The sequence below is a fragment of the Miniopterus natalensis genome, chromosome 4, assembly GCF_054644295.1.
Source record: "Miniopterus natalensis isolate mMinNat1 chromosome 4, mMinNat1.hap1, whole genome shotgun sequence".
In the NCBI taxonomy this organism is placed as follows: Eukaryota; Metazoa; Chordata; class Mammalia; order Chiroptera; family Miniopteridae; genus Miniopterus; species Miniopterus natalensis.
The window spans coordinates 98,776,316-98,799,425 of NC_142084.1; the positions used below are offsets into that span (position 1 = coordinate 98,776,316).

The window sequence follows — 23,110 nt, forward strand, 5'->3', positions numbered from 1 at the left end:
GGACTCGGCGCGCTCCTGGCATCAGGCGCCCGGAGACTGACGGTGTCCTGCTGCCGCTGGGGCAGGGCCGAGGGACCTGCGTGCTGGGGCGAGGGCTTCGTCCGGGTGGAGGCGATTCCCGTCTTGTCCGTAGACCCTCGCCCACGGCCGGTTAACGTGGGAGCCGTGCTTCCGTAGGAGCCCCCGCCCGGTCCCCGTAGAGGAGACGGGATTTTACTCCCCGTTACGGAAAATTCAGACGTGCAAACAGGAAGGTAACGGTGGACAGTCACCATTGGTGACCCGTGTCGGTTCATCGCCCCCGCTCCCAGCAGCAAACCCGTCCTCACATTACTTCATCAGCAATGCTTCAGCCGGGCCTGGCTCGGGCTGAGCGCTGACCCGTGACCCCGGAGGTCAGGGCACCTGCGGGGCTGCGGCTGGGCCCCAGGGGTGCGGGAGGCGCCCATCAGTGACTCTCATCACTGATGCTTGTTTCTCTCCCTCCCTCTCTGAAATCAGTAGAAACTTACTTTAAAATAATATTTTAGAGCATGTCTCTGAAAGGTGAGACTCCAAACCTCAAACCACAACCCCACTGTCGCGCGTGGAAATCGCAGCGATACCTTAACGCCAGCCCGTGGCCAGCCCGCCGGCGGAGCCGCTGCCCTCTGGCCGCTGGTCAGCTCCGTCCGGTCCAGTCGGTCGGTCCCGCCCCGAGGTTTCTTCTCTCCCGCAGTTTCTCCCTGGTCTTTCCTCTCCCGTGTTGAAGTCACCGGATTGTCTCCCCGCCGGGTCCCCTGTCCATCCTGCGGCGTGGGGGGTGCTTTTTCTGTCCCGGCCACCCTGCAAATTGGGGGCTGGTCTTGGGGCGTCGTCGCCCCTGTTGGGTTTGGGGAGACCTCAGCCTGAGCGCCCGGGTGTGAGGGTCACGGAGGGAGGTCTGGAATGGGGCGCCCGTGAGACTTGGGCCCGCCTGCGTGGCGCCCCCGACAACACTAAGTACTGGAGACCTGAGCCGCGCTGGCCGCCTGAGGTCAGGCACTAGCTGGGCGCGGGGCAGGCGGCTCGTTCCCGAGGGGACCGGGGTGAGGGTGAGGCCTCCCCGGCCTGGCGACGCCTCCCGGGGCCCGCCCCTCGGCGCCTGGCCCTGCCCCCCCCCCCGTCCTGCGCCCCTCCGCCCCCTGGCCCTGCGCCCCCGCGCCCCCGGCCCTGCGCCCCCCCCGGTCCTGCGTCCCCCCGCCCCCCGGCCCTGCGCCCCCCCCGGCCCTGCGCCCCCCCCAGTCCTGCGCCCCCCGGGCCCTGCGCCACCCCCCCCGGTCCTGTGCCCCCTCCGCGCGGTGCCTCCTCCGCCGGCGCCGCCTCCCCGCCGCTCCTGCCCCGTCTCCGCCCCGCGCGCGGCCTCGCCTGACCGCCCCCTTTCTTCCAGAACTACTTTCCCAGCAAGCAGGACATCCTGCTGGCGCGGAAGGCCACCAAGGGCATCGTGGAGCACGACTTCGTCATCAAGAAGATCCCCTTCAAGATGGTGGACGTGGGCGGCCAGCGGTCGCAGCGCCAGAAGTGGTTCCAGTGCTTCGACGGCATCACGTCCATCCTGTTCATGGTGTCCTCCAGCGAGTACGACCAGGTGCTCATGGAGGACCGGCGCACCAACCGGCTGGTGGAGTCCATGAACATCTTCGAGACCATCGTCAACAACAAGCTCTTCGTCAACGTGTCCACCATCCTGTTCCTGAACAAGACGGACCTGCTGGTGGAGAAGGTGCGCAGCGTCAGCATCCGCAAGCACTTCCCCGACTTCCGCGGCGACCCGCGGCGCCTGGAGGACGTGCAGCGCTACCTGGTGCAGTGCTTCGACCGCCGGCGCCGCAACCGCAGCCGGCCGCTGTTCCACCACTTCACCACGGCCATCGACACGGAGAACATCCGCTTCGTGTTCCACGCCGTCAAGGACACGATCCTGCAGGAGAACCTCAAGGACATCATGCTGCAGTGAGGCCCGCCCGGCGCGGCGGGGACCGGGGCCTGCGACGAGCTACTGAATCCCGGGGAAGGTGCACTACTGACGCCCGCGGCGCCCCGGCGGCCGCCCCGCGAGCAGCGCGCCTTCTCCTGCAGGAACGCCGTTCCCGCTCCGACCTTCGCCGGGAGTGTGCGCGCGCGCGTGTGCATGTGCGGGGGGTGCGCGTGCGCGACTGCATGTGAGGGCGTGTGCGGGGGGTGCGCGTGCGCGACTGCATGTGAGGGCATGTGCGGGGGGTGCGTGTGCGCGACTGCATGTGAGGGCGTGTGCGGGGGGTGCGTGTGCGCGACTGTATGTGAGGGCGTGTGCGCGTGTGCGCGACTGCATGTGAGGGCATGTGCGGGGGGTGCGTGTGCGCGACTGCATGTGAGGGCGTGTGCGGGGGGTGCGCGTGCGCGACTGCATGTGAGGGCATGTGCGGGGGGTGCGCGTGCGCGAATGCATGTGAGGGCGTGTGCGGGGTGTGCGCGTGCGCGACTGCATGTGTGCGCATGTGCGGGGGGTGCGTGTGCGCGACTGTATGTGAGGGCGTGTGCGCGTGTGCGCGACTGCATGTGAGGGCATGTGCAGGGGGTGCGTGTGCGCGACTGCATGTGAGGACGTGTGCGCGTGTGTGGGTGTGTGCGTGTGCATGTGTGCATGTGTGCACACGCGTGTGTGCATGTGTGGGTGTGTGCGTGTGCATGTGTGCATGTGTGCGCGCGCGTGTGTGCATGTGTGGGTGTGTGCGCGTGTGTGCGTGTGCAGGTGCGTGCGTGCGCGCGCATGTATGGGCGTGTGTGCCTGTGCGGGCGCGCGCTCCGGCCTTGCGGACGGCCTCCCTCTAACTGCGGGTCTTCCGCGAGAGACTAATCCAAAGCCCTGCCTGACGGTAGTTTGTAGGAGCCCAACGCGCTGATGCTGCTAAACGCGGTCCAGCGCCCGCCCCGCCCGGGGGTCTCTGCCACCTCCCAGAGCGCACGAGGTGCCTTTTAAACCCCTGTGCCAGTCTCCTGAGAGCGCCCCGCAGGCTTAGACAAAGCCTGGGCCCCAGCCTCGGAGGTGGGGTGGGGCTCCACGGGCGCGGTGGTGCCTTAATGCCCCAACGTGCGCTGTCCTTGCCTGTCACCTTGCCCAGGTCGTGGGGACAGGGCTCGCCCCTCTCCCCCGCCACACAGCACACAGCGGTGCTTATTGCTCCAGATCGCCCTGCCCCCCCCACACTGGCAGACACACCAGCTGGCCTTGCAGGTGGCTTCCCTTCCTGCGCCCCACCTTCTTGTGCCTGCCCTTGGTGCATGGGAGCAGTAGAGGGTTTCCAGCCCTCGGGCCTCCAGAAGCTGCAGGGTTACCAGCGCCGCCGGTGTTCACGGCTTCCCGCTGCGCTGTGGACACTGGCCTCAGGAAGCCCGGACCCTGCACAGACCTGAGTCCCGGCAGACCCACTCCAGTGCCTCTCACGCCCGTCCCCATCTCAGCCCCTTCTCCACCCAGGGTCCTGCCCAGGGCTCCGGCCTCTAGAATGTCCATACAACACTACACACTGCCCGCCTTGGCTCCCAGCTGGGGGAGCAGGAGCTGTGGGCGTGGACAGGGCTGCCCATGGCACCAGTCAGGGTTCACCCACCAGGTGCCACACTACGTAAAAGCACATTGCATTCCACTGCCCCTGGGTGTCACTGCTGCAGAGTCTGTCTCGGAGGTTAGGAGCTTCCTCGCATTTGGGAAAAAAAGAAAGAGCTTCCTCTGTAGCTGGCACCGGAATCCACTGGTTTAATCCCATACCCTAAGGCCACACTGTCCCCTCCTGTGTCCTTTGTGTGTCTCTTGGCTCTGTGTCAGCAGGCCAGATAAACTTGAATCTGGCAGAGGCTGACCCAGTAGAAAAGGAAGGGAACCCGCCTCTGGGTGACCCTTATCTGCGAGTTTTCATGGGGAGACAATCTGAAATTCTTTCTCTCGGTGCTCGAGGCTGTGGCGTGTTCGCTGAGGCGTCAGCTCTTTTCTCGGTTAGAAGTGACTGTTTGTGTGCTGCTTCCTGTGGCTCTTCGTGAGCCGAGGGGCAGTGACCAGGACCAGCGCCCACGCGTGGTTTGGAGGCAAGGAGGGCAGGGCTGCTCTGAGACCGCGCTCACCTTTGGTGACCCGGGGGCGCACCCCCAGTTCCTGCGCCGGGTCTCGTGGGTGTGCAGGGATTCGGCCGCTCCTCGCCACCTGGAAGCGTGGCTCAGGTCAGCCGCCGCCTCGCGGCCCGAGCACCTGCGGGCCGCCCTGTCCAAACGCTTCGTCTTTGGCCGGGCTGGTCCATATGCTCGTTCACTTTCCTGTAAGTGTGAGGGACTGTGACCTCGTGAGGCTGACGGGAATGCGAGGTGGGACGGCCCAGAGGCCGGGACCCCACCAGCTCGGGCACCACCCCCGTGCGCTTCTCACTGAGCCTGGCGTCCCCGGAGCCCGAGAGGAAGGCGTCCAAGGCGCCCATCTAAATTCTGGATTCGTCATAGCCGGAGAAGGTGACTGTTCGCAAGGCTGAACTAGACCATTTACAACTTTCCTACACGTAGACTGTAGTCATTCTTGTCTCTAAAACCTTCAGCTTTTGTAATTTTTTTATCTTAATTTCACTGTTGCCCTTGATGATTGTCTTTTGTATTGAGATGTTGCAGGAGCAGGAGGTAGTTGTGCCTCATCTATTATTGCAAAAATGTAACAATAAACTTCCTCAAATAACATGCTGTTCTGTTACACTGTTTACACAGAAGGACACGTGGGTGTTTTGCTGAAGTGTTTTTTAACTGTTCTGTCTGTAGAGAAATCGTCTCAAAGATGTTGAGTGTTACAGCTTTGTAATTTACAGGGATCTCTAGCATTCTCATTCTTGTAAATTTTTTTACTTCTCGCATAAAAACAAATGAGTCGGGTTATTTTAGCTCCAGGACCAGAGCTAAATCTTGACACAGGGTTATTAACTGTGCCGATTAACTCCAGTCTGTTCCCAGGGCCGTCGCTCCCTTGGTGGGAGATAAGGGCCATTAGGGTGGGAGCGTCCACACCCGCTCACAGCCGACCCCGCCCCAGATTAGTGCGGACAGGGGGGTCTGGTTTGCGATTTGGTCACCCTGACTGGGTGCTTATTAAAATAAACTTCTCGTTTTTCTTTGCTTAATAGAAAATACCAGTCAGCACTCAACCAATACCAAGTTCAGCTTTCAGACCCACAAATTCAGAGCCAGTGACGCTAATCCTAGTTGTACTTGAAGGTTCATTGTTTGATAAGCAGTTTTTATTTCCACGCGGTAAACAAGCCTGGCGCACAGGGCAGCTGGCACGGATCCTGCTTTGAATAAAGGCTTCCGAGCACAACTTCCAAACAGGTAGTCGTGGCGTGTGCGCGAAAGACACCCAAGGGCGGCTGGCGACCAACCGCCTGCTGCTGCCCTGGGACCCGGGAAGCAGGGGAGCCCCCGCCATTGCCACGGGGCCTGTCGGGAGGCCAGGGGAAGGCCAGGGAAGGGCGGGTGGGCTGTGGCCCGGCCTTGTTGACCCTCCCCGGGAGCACTGCCGAGGGGGTGGGATGTGGCCCGGCCCTGCCGACCCTCACAGGGCTGTTCCCCGGCGGCCGAGGGAGCAGGGCTGCCGCGTTCCAGCGTCTCTGTGCTGAGCAAGTCCTTGGGTGGCCCTGGTCATCGAGGTGGGGGGACCGGACTAAACCCGTAGTGGATATTTCTTGGAAACTACTTTTTAAAATAACCCCTGACATGAGCTTGTTTTCATTTGCCTCTTTATCCAAGAAGCCAAGTCCAAAAATAAACCTCCGTTGTTCTGGGTTCTCGTTAATCAAGGTGCTGCTGGGGTGGGGGCGGGGGCTCTGTTGGCCATTTCTCCCCTGATTTACAGGATTTCAACAGCTCTCCGAGCTTCGGTCTTCTCTGCAAAGCGGGAGGCGTTTCCTGGCTTGTTCCCCAGCGTTGAGCCGTCCCAGCCTGTCGTTCCGAGGGCTGTAAATGGGCCATTTCCCTGGGTTTCCTTGAAACCGGTTCCTCTGTGTATTTAGTCGCCCCACGGGGGTCAGGACTAATCCGGCTCCACCGGAGACCAGCATGCTGGACGCAGGGACAAGTGGCCCAGAGCAGGCCTGTGCTGGCTCCAGGGCCTGCGGGCTGCAGCTCAGGTCCCTGCGCCTCCCGGTCCTCCCAGGATAAAAATACTCCGGCAGGGACTCGCCCTCTCTATACAAACAGGGCAGCCCAGCCCCGGTGGCTCGGGCCTGTTTATGTTGGCATCTTCACCTTAGTGCTGGCCACCCACCCGGCCACTGGGACCTCAAGGACTCCGGGTGGAGGTGCATCGGCGGCCCGAGCTCACCGGGCCGAGCAGGGCTGAGGGGCTGCGCAGGAACCAGCCGCGTCTCCTCCCTGCTGCTCAGACTGACCAGCTGCTTTCCTAAGAAAGAGCCAGAGCTGGGGGGCCGACAGCAAACGGCCTGCACGTCGGCCCCAAAGCTTTGCAGCCCGGGGCAGAGCACCCAGGCCAGCCGGGGCCGCCTGGGCCACAGGAGGGCGTTGCCTGGCAGGGTGGCCCTGAGACGCGAGGCCAGCTGGGTCACAGCTCTCAGGGTGGAGGTCGGCCTGCTCAGGCCAGTGCCCTGTAGGGAAGGTGTCGGTCCCCCCGCAGGACTGGGGTCCCGCAGCCGCCTGGCCTGTTGGGTCTGAAGAGCGGCTCCTGTGGCCCGGTGCGTGGACCTTCTGTGTGTGTGGTGTGCGAGTCCCCTACGCGCCGTGGCCTCTCCTTTGAACTCGGTGGGATCTAAATTTGGACTGGTAGCTGTAACGTCAGCCACTTGGCTAAGCCTGTGTGTGTTTATCTTTTTTCTTTAAGCCCTTTTGGAGATTTATTTCCTCCCAGAAAGGTCTGAATCACATGTCCCAGGGGCCAGTGCTAGCGGGACCACATCCCTCCTCCTGCCCCACACTCCGGGCTTAGGTGGGGGTGGGGCTTAGAGGTGGGGGAGGGAGGACGGGTTCAGGGTGACTCTCCCGTCACTCGTCTGACCGGACTTTGCCCCTGGGGAGGAAGAGGGAGAACTGAGAGGCCGGGAAGCGGGAAGCCCAGGCGGTGGGAGGGAATGTGCCCCTCTTAGATCCTAGATCGGGGACCCTGCCGCTCATCCCCCCTAATCGGGATGTAGTTGGGTGCGTGTTTAAGCGCTCCGGGCTGGACTGCTGGCCGCATCCCACACGGGAGCAGCAGTAGGGAATCGAGTGTCCCCGGACTGTCCAGCTCTGTTCAAGCCCCTCGCCGGGGCTCTGAGCTGGGCGGGCTCTCGGCAGGCTCCCGTCCCTCTGCCAGGCTTGGGGGCCTGGGACAGACAAGGAGCAGAGGGAGCAGTCATCCTTGCATGTTTATAAAAAAATCTCCATTCCTAAATGTTCCTTTTCAGAACGTCTCTCCCAGCAGCTATCCCAGGGCCACACTGCAGCTGCGGGGAGGCTCTGCTGCCGTGGCTGGGCCCTGCCCCCTTTAGAATGCTTTTTTGGGACATTCGTCACAGTTGAGAGCCAAAGGCCACGGGCACAGATAGACGCGCTGAGAATGCGGCCGTCACCCCCATGGCGCGTGCGTGACCCTGCACTCCCGCCCTGGGTCCCCAAGACACACTCAGGTTATTACGAGTGACGCGAACATGTCCCGTGTGAAGGGAAAGGATTTCTTTAAAAGTCGAGTCATCGTTCTTAAGTCACACGCAGCTCGGGAGCTGCCATCGCTTCTCAGTCCACAGCACGGAGGCCTGGGGGGGGCGGTTTGAGGAAACCCTGTGTTCCTCACTGTCCGTGGCCTGTCCTCGGGGGAGCAGGCCTGCGGCCCCCCAGAAAGGTGGTCAGCCTGGCTCCTGGCCACACAAAAACCCTAAGGAAAGTTTTCATTCAAATGTCCTGATAACCTTACCGCATGCCAGGGATTAACCGTCTGTGGAAGACAGGAAACTGGAGAGCGGGTCAGACTAGATCACGGGGGGCGTGGACACCCCAAGCGGTGGACACCGGGGCGGACTTTCCTAAATGTCCCCCATCTCACCGGCGCGGGGAGCCTCGCCCTCCCCCCGCCTTACGAGACAGTGCTCTCCGCGCCCAGGCTCCCTTGGCCTCGTCAAGAAAACGCGCCTCCTCCGCCTGGGTCAGAGTCCTGCCTTTGGAAGCCGGGGCCACATGGACAGAGCCAAGGCCCTGCCTGGTGACCGCCACCCCGGGGGTCAGACCCTGCACCAGGCCCCGCCTGCATCACAGGAGCGTGCGTGTCCCTCACGTCGGTGTTTCCCTCTCCCCCCCTCCTTTCCACGCTCTCTGAAAAGCAATGGGAAAAATGTCCTCAGGTGAGAATTAATAACAACAGAAGTCACAGCACTGGGGGGACCAGCAGGTCCACAGTCAGGTGCAGACTGTTATGCCCACGGGGGTGATGGACAGAACTGGACAAAGTCAGTGCAGACAGAGGGTCGCAGGAACACTGACTGGCCAGTCCCAGCGCCTGTGTCAGATACCCGCCTCCTGCAGCGTTGTCACAGGACACGGCAGGCCTCGGAGGCCTGTGCTCGGGGGGCGGTGGCATCCGGAACTGGCGCGGGACGCCTGTGTGAAGCCCCAAAGGACCCGATGCTGTGAGCGCCACAGAGAGTGACCCTTCTGTGGGGAGGGACACTGTCAACAGAAGCAGGCCCCTTGGTCCCTCAGAGAGGGGCCCTGGTGATGGTCCTCAGGAGCTGCGGTAGATGCCAGAGGGGCTCACGGGCCCAGAGACTCGCCACCACCGTGAGGTCCAGGCTGGGACCCTGGGGACCCTGCCAGGCTGAGTGGGGCCTGGGAGCGCATGGTCAGTAGGACACAGGGCTTGAATAGCCTCTGAAGACAGATGTTCCTCGGCTTCTGAGGGACCCTCCTCCTGACCCTTGGGGCCCTGGTCACTGGATGGCTCCGGGCACTGGTGTCCTGGGGGAAGCCAGGTGTTGGACAGGACACACTGCTGGACTAATTGTCCCCGGCCTTCCCGCGACAGGGAGAAGGGCTTGCCCTGGACAGTCTGCGCGCGGACAGCCTCTTTCTCAGGGAGGAGAGCTTGTCCCCCAGCACCTTGCGCAGGCCCGAGGCTTCGCTGCCACAGCCCAGGTCCTGCCTGGGGGCTGGGAGCCTCCCCGTGAACATCTCCCACCGCGCCAGGGCGTCCACAGCCCTGTCCACCTGTGCCAGCTCCTCCTCAGTCACCTCCCTCTCCAGGGCCCGGATGCAGGTTTCCAGCCACTGTTCGTGCTCCCAGACGGCATCCGCCGGGGCTCCGAGCTGCGGCGGGACCTCCGAGACCGCCAGGGAGCCCAGCCCGTCCTCAGGCTCCAGCTCTGCCAAGCAGGCGGGCGTCCACTTGTCGGGGGTCCACGTGTCGGGGGTGAGGGGCTCCGACAGGCTGGTGCTTGGCTCCACGTCGCTCTCACCACACAAGCCCGAGTCGGCACTGCAGGGCGGGGTGTCCTCCCACACCGACGACGGCTCCCCTGCCTCCTGGCCCGGCCACTTCCCCGCCACGGTCTGGGTCCAGGTGTAGAGTCTCTGGGAGGGAGACACAGGTGGCTTTCTCTTTATTGTCACTTACCAGCCAGTGAGCCCCTTACCTAAGGGGTCCCCATGGTCCCCAGCCGCCCAGGGCAAGTGACAGGCTCACGACATGGAGTCCTGGCCGGCGCCCTGGAGGGCTGGAGTAGACCCACCTTGCCAGGGCCTGCTGTTCAACTTCATGGTGACTCAAGGTCACATCACACAGAGCTCACAATTAACTCTTAAAGTTACGTTAAATTTTGTGCTACATTCACTCCGACTGCTGCTCTGCACGGCCCCACCCATCCTGTCTGGGGTGGACCCCCCAGTGCTGCACCGCGGGGCGCCCGCCCTCAGTGACAGCTGGGATGGCCCACTGGGACGGTCCTCGCACCGTGGAAATGGGTGGACTCCACAAAGCAAGGCTTTCTCTTTAGAGGGTGGTACCTGGTACCACAGACAGCGGAGACCCTTCCTGGCCAGGCCCTTGTCATCACTGTGTCACCTACCAGAGTCCTCAGCCGCTGTCCCAGTGACCATGGAGGCAGCTTCCCTCCCACAGCAAGGCCAGGGCACCGCAGGGCCCCCTCTCCCCCACTCGGGGCTGGGCCCCCTTCCTCTGCTGAGCCCCTCCAGTCATGATGCCCCGGGAAAAAGGGCCAACATTTTAGGGGGTTCTCTGGGTAGGAAGAAGGGTCCAGGAACTTCACCAGGTTGGGGGGGCAGGGGAGGCCAGCTTCCTGGCTGTGGGGGGGAGGCAGGGGATAAAAGGTGGGGGGTTCGTGTGAGACGGGTGATCAGGCCCGAGGAAGGGCGTAATCGAGGATCAGCCCCAAGCTGGCTCCCTGCACCCCACACACCGAGAGGAATCTAAGCAACTTCCCCGTGACCCTGCATGTGACAGCAGCCGCCTGAGAGGACACCGGTGACCGTGCCATTCCGCCCACACAAGGACCACTGTGAGCCACTCTGCAGGTGAGGCGCTGAGGCCCGGCACCCACCCAGGCCCGGCCGGTGGGATCCCCTCCCCAGCAGGGCAGGCGCCTCCTCCCTGCCCTCTGTACTATTTACCACAATCGGGCAGGGAGGCAGCCTGGGACCTGGAGATGCCCGGCGCCCCCAGTCAGGGGCCTCAAGGTGGGGTCCCCAACCAGCAGCATCACCAAGGACCCTCACCCAGCCCGGCGATGCCCAGTCTAAGAGCCTTGTGCCGGAGTTCACCAGCTAGACCATCACTGAAACCAGGACTGTCCCCGAAACCCGGACTGTCACCGAAATCTGGACTGTCCCCGAAACCCGGACTGTCACCGAAACCCGGACTGTCCCCGAAACCTGGACTGTCCCCGAAACCTGGACTGTCCCCGAAACCCGGACTGTCACCGAAATCTGGAGCACCATCCAACCCTGGGCCACCATCGAAACCACGTGCTTTGTGACCCAGGCGGCCGCACCCAGGGAGAGGACGGCCCCCCTGGAAACGCAAACCCAGCGAGATTCATGTAAAGCTGTTGGCCCAAAACTTCTGGTTTTAAAATGAAGCCAAAGCTAGTCGGTTGATAGGCTTTTGTTTTTATTCAGATGAAAACTTTTTAAACTCAGTGTTTTCATCCAGAGATGGACTTAAAGGGAAAATAAACACTTTGTGCCTTTGAACTCGGCTCGGGGTCAAATGTCTGAGTTTCTGAACAGAGCTGCTCAGGGGGGTTCCACCGCCTGCAGTGCCCCCGGCCGCCAGCAGAGGGCAGCGCGGCCACGCGGGCTTGGAGGGAGCAGGCTGGAAGCGGGGAGCCCCTGCCGCCAGGGCCCTTTAGCCTGGCTCCCCCGTTCCTGGGGGGCCTGCCCTTCCTCTGGGTGGCAGTGATGTGGGCACCACGCCATCACCACAGAGCAGGGGGGTGCAAGAACCCAGGTGAGACCGACACGGGCCAGATCCCACAGCACCCCCTGAATCTGGCTCTTGTTGACGGACAGACGCCTGGTCCCTGCCCCTACCTGCCCCAGCTCCAGGCTGAGGATACAGAGTGCTGCCCCCTGGCAAGATCAGTGAGACCCAGGAGCTGGACCCAGTGCAGGCCTTTCACTCGGCCTGGGCTCTGCACCCCTGCGCCCCACAGTGCTCCCCTCTCCTTGCCCGGGGCCAGCGCCCAGGGGCTCAGCTCACCTTGTACCTGTCCACGAGCTGGAAGCCCAGGACGTGCTGCAGCTTCCGCAGGCAGATGGGGCAGAGGTCCAGGGGCCGCCTCAGGGCCTCGTCCAGGCTGAGAGCCCCCTGCATGAGGCAGCGCAGCCAGCGGCAGCTCCCCAGGCCCAGCAGGTGGCACAGCTCATGGCACGTGACCTGAGGGGGGCCCACCGCGGTCCTCGCAGCCCCGACCACCACCCGGCACAGCCCTGGGACACCGGGCAGCCCCACGGGAACCCTGAATGCCCTGGGTGAGGCCGGAGGGCAGGATGTGGCCCAAGTGTCCCCCCTGCCTCCCCCTCCCCCTGACGGCCAGGGCACCGGCTGATGGCTGTGGTGGGGCAGCCAGGCCGGCGAAGCTGCGGGGAGGAGGGAGGCTGCCGTGGCCGGCACTGGGGCTGCCAGGCGTGGGGCTCAGAGCCAGACAGGATTAGTCCCAGCCCTGCCACTGGACAGCTGTGACCCGGGGCAGGGACGTGGCATCTGGACAGTGAAGGCTCATCCTTGCTGTGAGGACAGGACAGTGGGGCCGGACACAGAGGGGCTCAGCGCTGGCCCTCGTGCCCTTCTGTTGGACGCCTCCACCCCAGCAGCCCCCCGGAGCCCCGAGCGCCGGCCCTCCCGCCCTCCCGTTGCCTCGGCTCCCACCCACCTTGCAGCACTGGACCATCCCCAGGGCGCTGAAGCGCAGGGCGCGGCCTCTGTCCTGCAGGGCAGTCTCCGGGTCTTCTGCTGCCATCTGTGCCGGGGCTGGATCCCGGGCTCCGGGCCACCCCTGCGGGAGCTCCCCGGAGAACCGGGCAAAGCTGCAGACGCCCACTTCTGGGAAGAGATGGACAGAAGGAGCTCCAGGGGCAGCCTCGGCCGCAGGAAGGTGTCCTGCAGGCCCCACCCTGCCAGGGTGTCCCCGTACAGGGGCCAAGGGGCAGAGCCCCAGCATGAGGGGCGGGGACAGGGGCTGCGAGTCCAACACGCGGACGTGCACGCTGTCCCCCAGGGTGGCCATCAGGGCTCCACACCCTCACTGCGCCGGGGCGGCCCGGCTCACCCTGCCCGGGGAGGAAGGTGCCGAAGGTGAAGCGCCAGGCCTCGCGGGGGTACAGGTCGGACAGCGTGAGGCCCAGCACACACAGCGCGTCGCCCGGCTTGCGGGTCCTCAGGAAGGACAGGATGCCATCTGGGGAACCAGAGGGGACATGAGGCAGTGGCGGCAATCTCATCTCCCAGCCCCTGCCAGCCCGAGGCAGACACCCTGTCCGACTGGCCCTCCGCCTGGGACCCGCCCCTCCCAAAGTCTAACACCAGCTAGGGAGTGAGGTGCCTCTGGAAACCGTTAGCCTGAGGACCACAGCATCTGGCAGCCCCATGTTTGGGGGGCTGCAAGCCTAGGCCTCAGGGCAACAGCCTGGGTCATGGGGGCCAAGTGACACCTCGGGGCCTCCCTTTCCTGACTGTCAGGACAGCCGGGTTGGACATGGTACATGGTCCAAGATCCCCAGTGACCCCCGAGTAGGGACACCTGGAAGGCCACAGGCCAACGAGACTGGTGTTCAGAGGGACAGTGCCATTGTCACCAGGGTGGGTGGCCCAGAGACTCCCGCGTCCTCGTCCCTGGGGCCTGTGAGTGTGCTCCCCACGTGGCACAGGGGACTTCGCAGAGGTGACGAAATTAAACACCTTCAAAGGGGAAGGTGGCTTTGGAGCCCCCAGGTGGACCCAACCGCGGGAGCCCTTGTAAGAGGGAGGGAGGCAGGAGGGGCCAGGCTGAGCAGGCGGCTTCCCGGAGCTAGCAGGGGCCAGGGGAGGGACTGTCGGAGGAGCGGAGAAGCGCTGGGCTGAGGGCTCGTGGGCAGCTTGGTCCAAGGCAGGAGCAGGAAGAACACTGGAAAGGTTTGGGGGCAGGAGGGCCGGATGGACGAGACCTCGAGGAGCTGGGTCATCAGTGTGGGGGGCACAGAGCTGTGGGGCAGGGCGGGGTGCAAGTCCCCCCTTAACTGTGTCTCCTCTGCAGAAAGGTCAGTACCCGAAAGAGAGGGAGGTCATTAGACACAAAGTGCTTAGCAAAGACGAGAGGCTGCAGAGACACCTCAGGTGGCCTGAACCGGACCTGCTTCGACTGCTCGGGGTGCCCGCGTTTCCCTGCAGACGCGGGGCTGTGTGGGACCAAGTCTGCAAACACCTCGGGTGGGAAAGGGGCACTTGGCTCAGTCTTCCTTTACAAAAGGCTGGGAAATAGATGTTTCCCACCAAAAAAGAGAGCAGGGGAGAGACTCCTTCCTCCTCTGGGCTCCTCCCGCCCTCTGCCTTCAGGAGGGGCCTCTGCTCAGCACGGGAGCCTGGGCCCGGCCTCACCCACTCACCTGTGTGCAGCTGCAGCCTGTCAGAGTCCTGAGTGGGGCGGGAGGAGCAGCGGATGGATGCAGCGGCCACTGCGGGCAGGCACCTGACCTGCAGGCCCAGGAAGAAGGCCTCGGTGCAGCTCCGCAGGGAGTCCAGCAGGGCGCCGCCCACCGGGCCCTCGCTCACGTCTGGGGAGAGCAGCCCCGTGAGCCCGCCTGCCTGGGCCCAGCACCCTGGGAGTCCCCCGGCACCCTGGGACCCAGGATCCCCCCACTCCCAGGGATCCCCTAACCCCAGGATCCTCCATCCTGGGCCCCCCACCCTGGGACACCCCCCATCCCCAGCACCCCGGGCTCCCCCACCAGCTTCTGCGCCAATGAGGCTGCCTGGGACCTGCCCTCACAGCTGAGTCAGGCAGAGGAGACGTGTGCATGTCATTTATAAAAAGGCAAAATGAGGAAGAAAATGGGAGAGAGGCCAATGCGCCGAGAAAAGACCAGTGATCACAACTCCAATAGGACAGGCAGAGGCGGGAGCTGGGGAGGGGGAGGGGTCATCCAAGCCAGCGTCCCTGAGGCTGACCAGCTTAGGGCAGATGCCAGCAGCTGCGACCCTGCTGGGTTTGATCCTGCAAAGAGCCAGCCTGGCAGGAGCAGGAACAGGGAGGGGGCACAGGGAGGGTGCCAAGTGAGGCCACACAGGTGGGCTCAGGTGGGGGAGGCCAACCCAGGGGCGGGAGCACAGCCAGGCGGCATTTGCAGAGGGCCAAGGGACATGGACCGAGGGTGGGAGCCAGGACCTGGGAGTGGCCGCCATGACCCTGGGCCGCCCGGACCTGAACCAGAGCCTGCACTTTAACCAGCTGAGCTGTTAGCAGGACGTGGGTTCTGAGGATGCTTGGAGGCAGACCTGCAAGCTGGGGTGGTGGAGTGGCTGTGAGTGAGGGGAACAGGGCTGCCTGCAGGCCCCAGTCCGACGGGGGTCCCTGTGGACAGTGGGGCTGGTGGTGAGCGGTGAGGGACAAGCCGGCCTTCCCCTGGCTCCTGCCACTGAGGGGGCTGTGGGACACTGGGCACCTCTCAGCTCTGCTCTGGGCCTTTCCTTCTCTCCAAAGCCAGGGCCGCCTCTGTCCCATAGGCCCTCTGCCGACTGGGCCACCTGCCCTCAGCACCAGAGCGGCCCAGAGGCCCAGCTTGCTGAACAGTGTCAGAGCGGAGATGGATGGGTGGAGAGCCCCCCAGCCCCCAGCCCACCAGCGCCCTACCCTGCACTTCAGGTCCTGCCTGGGGTCCTGGCACAGACATCCCCCTGGGCTCGATTCAGGCCCCTGTCCCTACTGCGGGGCCCTGATGGCTCCAGGACACCCCCTGCAGCTCTTCACCCCTTGCTGGCCCTGCGGCTCGCCCCCCCTCTGAGAACAGGGTGCAGGCCCGCTCCCCTCCTGCCCCCCCATACCTATGGGCTGCAGGTAGATGTGCTTCCGAGCCAGGTCCAGCCTTCTCATCCGCAGGGCGGCCTGGAAGGTCTCAAAGTCCTCGGGCGCCTCGGGGTGGCTGAGGAGCCAGTCGAAGGCCGTGTGGATTAGCGGCGGGCCGAAGAGGGTCCTCCGGGGGTTGTAGGCCTCGGCCAGGAAGAGCCGCTCAGCCGGGGAGAAGGTGACTGCGTAGAGGTGCCGCAGCGCGGGGTCCGTGGAAACCAGAGCGTCCTTCAGGGCCCTAGGGCCGAGGCTGAACTCCTGGGCCGGCCGGCACTGCAGCATGGTGCCCGGCCAGTCTGGGGGCCAAGCCGTGGGCCCTGCTGCTGCCCATGAACCTCTGGGAACGGGATGGCCACAGTCTCTTCTAGAACCTTCCCACAGGCTGTTCAGAGTGGCTACTGAGGCTCCCTGCAGACAGATGCTGGGCCCGGCTCTGCCTGGTATCCAGCCTTGTCAGCAACAGCGAGGGGTGGCCTGGACGCCTCGCGGCCCGTGGGCACCCTGTGGGGGACACACACAGCTGAGCACGGGGGCCTGTTCTGAGGTGGGAGGAGGCCTTGGGGCAGGGGCCTCGTGAGGGATAAGTGCCGTCAGAGGGAGCCTGGGCATCCCCGACACCACACTTGCACCCATGGGAGACAGAAGGACGCTGTTTATTGCCTCCCCCGAGACCTCCTCCAGCAGGGAGACTACCCCACCTGTGCCAGCCCAAGCCCTGCGTGCTCAGACGGGCCCCTCTGGGCTGGAAACTGGACGCTCTGCCCCTTCGTGATCACCAAGTGCATCCGTCACCCCGGGGCCCCAGCACCTCAGACCAAGCTGTCCCGGCAGGGCCCTGTGCCCAAGGGAGGACCCCACCATGCCTGAGCCCATGTGGTCAGAAGGCCGGGGCGGGCAAGCCCACGGGGATGGTGCAGCCCCGTCGGTGCCCAGACCAGAGGCTTCAGGGGCACTGGCGCCGACCGGGGACAGCTATAAATGAGAGGCTGTGTCCAACCAACAAAGGGCCCTTTAGCTTCGAGGGCAGACCGGGGAAGAGGAGCGCTGGGGAGGGGAGGAGGTGGGCTGGGAGCTCGGGGACAGTCACCTTCCAGTGGGGAGCAAGGACCGTGCATCCCCGAGTTGATGGGAAACACCCCGAAAGCTCCCGGTGAGCAGCTGGCTGTGGTCACAGCCCCGGCTGTGGGTGGGGCCTCCTGGGTGGGAGGAGCCTCGCAGGCGGGGTGGGGGAGGGAGAACAGGCCAGAGGCAGAGAAAGATGACCACGAATAACTGCAGGGAGAAGGGAGATGAGAGCCCAGGAGGGGACAGCACGTGGCTGGTGCCTAATTTAGAAAACCAAGTCCGATGTGCCCGTGCCACCCGCAGAGCACGGTGTGGGGCCCAGCAGGGCTAGCACCGGACCCCGCTTTGTTTCGTGGGACAAAGGGCAAAACCAGCCCACGCCCCCTGCAGCCGACCACGATCTTACAGCGTCTGCCCAGAAGAACACTCGGCGTGGACGCACTCACACGGGAGTCCGCGGGGACGCAGCCGTGTGCGTCTGCACACCTGGGGCCAGGAAAACCCGGCCTCTGTCCTTTATCGCTTACTCTGGGGGGTGACGCAGATACACTATGTGCACGTGCGGGCCTACGGCCTGTGAACGCGGGTCTCCCCGGAGCGGGGCGCTGGCTCGTGGTCAACGCATATACGTCACCAATGTCAGGCCCAGTCCCATATGCAACTTTACATCCTTTGGGCGCAGGATATTATGAGCATTTTCCCAACTCCTTGAACATTCTATTTTTTAACATGCCGTTTTTAACAGCGTCCCGACACCGCCGCGACGAGCGTCTTTGTACACAGCTCTGTGCCTGCCTTTCCTCGGGAAGGTTCCAGGAGAGAAGACACTGCGCAGGCATTCAGAGAATTTTTTTATTATTATTATTGATTTCAGAGACAGGAAGGGGGAGGGAACCAGAAACATCAGTGATGAAAGAGAGTCATCGATCAGCTGCCTCCTGCTCGCCCCCTACTGGGGATTGAGCCGAAACCCCGGCCAGGAATTAAACCGTGACCTCCTGGTTCATGGGCCAACGATCGACCACTGAGCCACGCTGGCCGGGCCGGTTAAAGAATCTTGATTTGCATCAACAAATGGCTTCCCAGAAAGGTCGCACCAACGTACAACCTGAAGTCCTGACTAGTCAGCAGCAAATGAAAGTAACTGCCGAGAGCACTGGCAGGCGGGGAGCGGGGACAGTCGTCCCCACTTTCAAGAGAGTGAAACGGAGGCAGAGGAAGGTTAAACCCCATCTCACCAAAGCCACGCGGTTCGCAAGAGTCAGAGGTGGGACTGGAACACGTCTATTTCAAGCGCCAGGTTCCCAGCATTGGGAGCAGTGGGTCCTGCCATCCAAGGAGCCCCTGTGCCCACAGCCCGACTCCAGGCGCTTTGCCACGTATACGGAATGAACAACAAGAGAAAACGTCAGGTGCATCAATCTGTGGACCGAGTCACGTGGCACCAGAAAGGGATCCAGGGTCCAGAGGAACCGCTGAAGACAGACCCCAAAGGCACACAACCCTCCAAACCCAAAGCGGGCTGGGCAGGGCCGGGGCAGAGCCATGTGAGCTCCCTCATTCATCCATTGGAACGGGCGTCCCTCGTCCGTGGAGCGTGGCCAACACCATGGACACAACAGACAGAGGACCCTGGCTGCGGGCTTGAATTCTAGGCTGTATGGCAGACAGCGAAAGGCAGTGAAAAGAAATAGTGTCTCATCGTGTGTGAGGGGCGATCGAGCTGCTGATGAGAACAGGCCGGGTGGAGGGTGGGGTCCAGGGGGCGGAGAACTTCTCCAACAGATCTGAGCAGACTGGGTGAGGGAGGGGACAGTGGGGTGAGGAGGGGCACTGCCCCGTAGGCCACACTCAGAGCTGTTCCGAGGCCCTGAGAGCGCTGGCCTTCATGCTGAGCTGGGGGCAGGAGTTGAAAGCAGGGCTCCGGGGAGCCGTCTCCTCCCGGTGTGAGGGCAGGACCCCGACTTGCTTGCCAGGAGGGAGCGGGACCAAGCCCGGCGGAGGCGGCCAGCTCCTGCCTGACCTCAGCCCTGCGCCCACGGCGGCCTGGAGCACCTGCCGCCTCGTGCGTGTCACCAGCCTATTTCTGTGTCTGGATGTGGGTCGCGTGGCCCTGCTTATGCAGGGCTCTCACCACCCCACCTTCGGCTCACCAACGCTCTCCCAGCACCCTCGCCACCCCGAGCTGGAGAGAGGCTCTACTGCCCACGGTCACCTCTGAATGGTTCCCAAGTGTCACAGCACCTCGGGGTTCCCCTTCCTGTAACTGAGAGTAGCCCATAAATTGCTTCCCCGAAGCCTCCCGGAGGCTCCTGGATGCCCAGGAAGGGCTGTGTCACAGCTTCCAAAGGAGATGGAGCCGGGTCAGGCGCCTGAAGCAGCCTGTCGCCGTCCCCTCAGGTCCACCATGAACCCCCACATGACTTTCTGACCCAGTACCTCGTCTGAACCCACAACTATGTGAACCGTGGCCCCCAGTGTCCATCCGTCTTAGAGCCCAGGAGACAGGCTCAGAGAGGGGAGGCCGCGTGCCCAGGGTTCTCCGGACTCCCGGTACAGTGCCCCTGACCCTGGGCCTCGTTTGCAGGAGCCTCTCCTACCCCAAGGGGTCTTTCCTGCCAGCAGCCCCACTCCTTACCGCTCCACAGGCCCGCTCCGGTGCCCCACTACCAGGAAACACCTCTTTCCCAGGCAGAGCCTCGGGAATGAAGATGCCCTTTTACCAGGCGTTCAAGGGCCTGCCACGTCCCTCCCAGGTGTGACTTGGGCCAACGTGGAAACTCAGGCTCATCTCAGCGGCTCTAAGAGGACCGGTCACGCGGCATGGGAGGGGCCGCGGTGGCCCCCGCTCCCAGGGGACTGGTGAGGACAGACCCTGCCCGCCAGGACCCCAGAAACTGCGGCATTTGCCAAGGACGCGGCAGGAGCCCAGGCCCAGGTCCGTTGTGCCCCATCGGGGCTCCTCAGCCGAGGAGCGTGTGAACAAGCACACAGAGCGCCGCCTCCGTCGCATCACGCGCTCGGGCTCCTGGTGAGGGCAAACCCTCAGTGGTTCTGACCTTAAGGGTGCCCTGCATGTGGGCAGAGGCCGGTGCCACGGGACGTGGCCTCTCCGCAGCCCTCCCCAACGCCTGCCAACCGTTCATCCTGGCAGTGGTGGGCGCTCCGAAGGGAAACCTTCAAAACGGGGCTCCTGGCTCTCCTCCGGGGGACCGTCACCAACCGTGACACTCCCCCGCACGTCCGGACCGCAGTAAGGTACACGGGCCACGCAAGGCACACGGGACGCCTGCCACACACCTGAGCTGCGCCTGCGTCGTCTCACTGGAGCCTCACAACCTCCCGACCCCGCAGGTGCTGTGCTGGTCCCGTGTCTCAGATGGGGAAACCGAGGCTTCGGTCCCACAGCTGGGCAGTAGGCGGCCTGTTTCGAAGCCGTGCCTCACGCTGGAGCCCGAACTCTCACCCTGCGCAAGGTTCCAGACGCAGGGAAGGCCTAACGTGCGCGCAGGTGGGATGTCCCCTCTCCCAAGACCCCTGACGTCCCTGTGCCGCCCTATTAACGCTGGGGCAGAGGCCAGACTCCAGCCAGCCTCCCTTCCTCGGAGGCGCTCACGTCTGCCCCACCCGCCCCCCTTTGCCCAAAGGCCTGGAAAGGGCGTGTCCTGGCCACTGCCCCCCTGGAGGGTCTCCCAGCAGGAAGGGCAGGCTGACCCGCCAGGCGACCGGGCTGCTGTCCCGAACCCCGCGGCCCTGGGCACACGTCCCCCGTCTGCCTGGACAGACGCCCCAGCGTCTGTGGAGAAAGACACTCGGGCTGTTGTTACTCTGGGTGCGCTTCGCAAACATCCCGGCAGCTGGACCCAGCTATCCATGCGCTGCCGCCGGTGGAAGCTTCGCAGAAGGAGCCGGGCGGGTTTGAGGCTTCACGGCCTCAGAAGCTCTCCACCCGCGGACCCCTGGCTCCTGCTGAGGCTGTGCTCGCCCCTCAGCCCCAGTTCCACTGTCACAGTTTCCTTCCCGGTGCCGGGCAGGGAAGGACCCGCGTCTGTCCCCCTTCTGAGGCCCCGCCCCACACTCGCAGGCTGGGCAGGAGCCCCGTTTTAGGGGAGATTCTCTGACCGCCTGCGCCTGCCCGGGGCCCCCACTGCCTGCTGGTTCCCGTGGCCAGGAGAGCAAACAGAGCCCAGGTGGCCTTCGCCAGGGAGCCCACCGCCGGGAGGCGTCGCCGAGCCCCCCTACTTCGCTCCGGGCTCCCCTGCCCGGCCTCCCCTCTGCGGGGTCCGACCGGGAAGCCCCAACCTGGCTCGGAGCTCTCCAGGCTGCGCCAAACCCTGCTCGGCCCGCCCGCCTCGGTGCTGCCTCCGTGTCCCCGCCAGCCCCGCGCCCCTGCTGACGCCTGGCCTGGGCATCCTGGGGCTTGCTCGGTTTGGGGGGCCGGTGCCGCCCCCCGCCGCGGCCAGCGGTCCCTCCGGGCCCCGGGGCTCCCGGCCACGCGCCCCGGCCCTGCGCTCTCCTACCTCGCAGCCGCTCCCCCCGGCGCTCGGGCCCTGGGCGCGCACCCTCCCCGCTGCTGAGAGCCGCGTGGGCGCCCGGCCTGGACGCGGAGATCGAGGAGGTCCCGTCGTGACGTCAGCACGGAGGGGCAGGGGCCGAGGCGGGACCGGTGGACAGTGTGAGGCCGCCGGGCGAGCGGAGGGCCGGCTCCTCCTCGGAGCCACACCCCCTCCTGCCTGTCGCGCCCGCGCCCAGGGCCACCGCAGGGCAGCCTGCTGGCAGGAGCCCCGTCCCCAGACTGGCTTACAGACCTCGGCCTCTGCTGACCGTGCCGAGCACGTGTGGACGCCCCTGATCCCCGAAACACCTGAGGGAGAGCGGAAGTGGGACCTAAGATCTTAAAGCTGAGCAGGTGAGGGAGGTAAGCCAGCTGCCCAGGGGAGGCCCCGGGCGAGGCCCGGGTGAGAGAGGCGAGCCCGAGCTAGCGCAGGGTTAAAACGCCAACTTCTGACGCACACCCTGGCCCTGTCACCGGCCCCTGGGAGCTTCCCTTCTGTCTGGTGGTCCCGCGAACAGAACTTTTTCTATGCGGCATCACATACTAAACGCTTTACACGCATTGTCTCTTCAGCCTCAAGACAAGCCTGTGAGGTCATTAGCTCTCTTGTCCCCGACACCCTCACCGGGAGCCCCGCCGGTGGGCCCTGAGCTCTGCAGGCCCGGCCTACTCAGCCACCCATCCAGGAGGGGCGGTGACAAGCCGGTGGAGGGGCAGGTGGAGGGGTCAGGGCGGCTGTGTAAGGAGGGGAATCCAGGAGGGGCAGGATGGGGAAGAGGCCCAGACTTGGCATTCGGGGTGTCTGGGGTCCTCGCTGGACGGAGCTGCCCTGCAGAGCAGTGGGCAAAGCTCTGTGGGAAGGGTTGAGGGTGACTGGGGGGGAACCTGGAAGCCCAGACTGCGCTTCAGGGCCTGGTGTCTGGGAGGAATGAAGGACGGAGGGGGCTCAGGAGCAGAGGGAGACGTGCTGGGGTTGGGTGGGGCCTGGGCAGGAGGGATGGGGGTGCCCTCGCTCCTGGGTGGAGTTGGTCCACACACCAGGGAGCGTCCTGTTAACAGGAGGGGCCAGCTTTCCCGGGTGGGTGGGGCCCTGTTGGAAACAGCTCTGCCCTTTGGCCTCAGACCCTCCCAACCTGATGGCTGAATTGGGGTTGGACTTGGGTGGGAGCCCACAAAGGAACCCCTGCACAGCTGGGGGGCACCCCGAGGGACAGTGCTGGCGACATTCCCACGGGGTGAGGCAAGAGGCCAAGAGACCCCTTCTGGGGTTAGGACTCCTTGGCCCCCAAGCCCAGCAGCAACGGGCAGATAGGCCCCATGGTGGGGACCCTCCCCCAGCCCCAGGGTCACCAGGCCTCCCTCCTGACGGCCGACTCCCAGGACCCCAGGCTGGTGGTGTGCCCACCACACGAGGCGCAGCTGGCTGGCCCCAGGGAGGGAAATTAACTCTTTGTTACTGGGAGGTGGACAGAGCAGTAGGCAGGGCCCAGGGTCCCCTGCCCCTAAAGCTGAGCAGAGCCATTAGCACTGGTTTCCTCCGTCTGTGGGACCCAGATGGCTGTGCTCATTCAAGCAGCTACTATTCTGAGCCCTGGGTCTGTGCTGGGTTACAGGTTAGGGCCCAGGAGGCACAGTGCACAGACGAGATGGGGGGACAGGCACCCTACCATCCCCAAGGTCACCTGGCTGGGATGCCAGGAAGAATCTCCTGCGTCTGGTCCCCTCTGCCTCCCAGGAGAAGCTGCCCCTCCCTGGCATTCCACCCAGCAGCCTCTGCCAGCTCCAGTGAGGCCTCTGTCCCTCCCTGGGGGTGCTGTCTAGGGTCCATGGGCTGGGGGCGTTGGCCAGAGGGAGGGAGGGCTCAGATCTCAGGACACACACCTGGAATGAGGGCCACCATCCTCCTGTCTCCAGGTTAGCATGGCTG

At 64.3% G+C, this 23,110-nt stretch overlaps 2 protein-coding genes across 3 annotated transcripts in view; one reads left to right on the forward strand and one right to left on the reverse strand.

The window, feature by feature from the left end:
• Positions 1 to 2,232, forward strand: part of GNA12 (G protein subunit alpha 12) — a 44,419-nt gene extending 42,187 nt beyond the window's left edge. The window contains exon 4 of one of the 2 annotated variants that reach the window (XM_087817026.1): positions 1,409 to 2,232. In XM_087817026.1, coding sequence (XP_087673152.1) covers positions 1,409 to 1,978 — 570 coding nt within the window. In that variant the 3' untranslated portion in view covers positions 1,979 to 2,232. The remainder of the gene's footprint in view (positions 1 to 1,408) is intronic. The other variant, XM_087817027.1, reaches the window with a different exon arrangement.
• A 6,725-nt stretch (positions 2,233 to 8,957) lies between these two features.
• AMZ1 (archaelysin family metallopeptidase 1) lies at positions 8,958 to 16,117 on the reverse strand. Its single transcript, XM_087816123.1, has 6 exons — positions 15,542 to 16,117; positions 14,107 to 14,274; positions 12,795 to 12,923; positions 12,399 to 12,568; positions 11,726 to 11,902; positions 8,958 to 9,579 (listed from the first exon to the last, which is right to left on the reverse strand). The coding sequence occupies exons 1-6, from the start codon at positions 15,843 to 15,845 to the stop codon at positions 9,007 to 9,009; spliced, it is 1,521 nt and encodes a 506-aa protein (XP_087672249.1). The 5' UTR covers positions 15,846 to 16,117; the 3' UTR covers positions 8,958 to 9,006.
• Between the last annotated feature and the right edge of the window lie 6,993 nt (positions 16,118 to 23,110).

What these genes read in the sequence shown, in the direction of transcription:
- AMZ1 (XM_087816123.1), bottom strand. Translation starts at nt 15,845, where the DNA reads ATGCTGCAGTGCCGGCCGGCCCAGGAGTTCAGCCTCGGCCCTAGGGCC. An exon ending in CAGGCTGCAGCTGCACACAG is followed by an intron (nt 12,924 to 14,106) that starts GTGAGTGGGTGA and finishes CTGGTTCCCCAG; the next exon opens with ATGGCATCCTGTCCTTCCTG. An exon ending in CACCTTCCTCCCCGGGCAGG is followed by an intron (nt 12,569 to 12,794) that starts GTGAGCCGGGCC and finishes ATCTCTTCCCAG; the next exon opens with AAGTGGGCGTCTGCAGCTTT.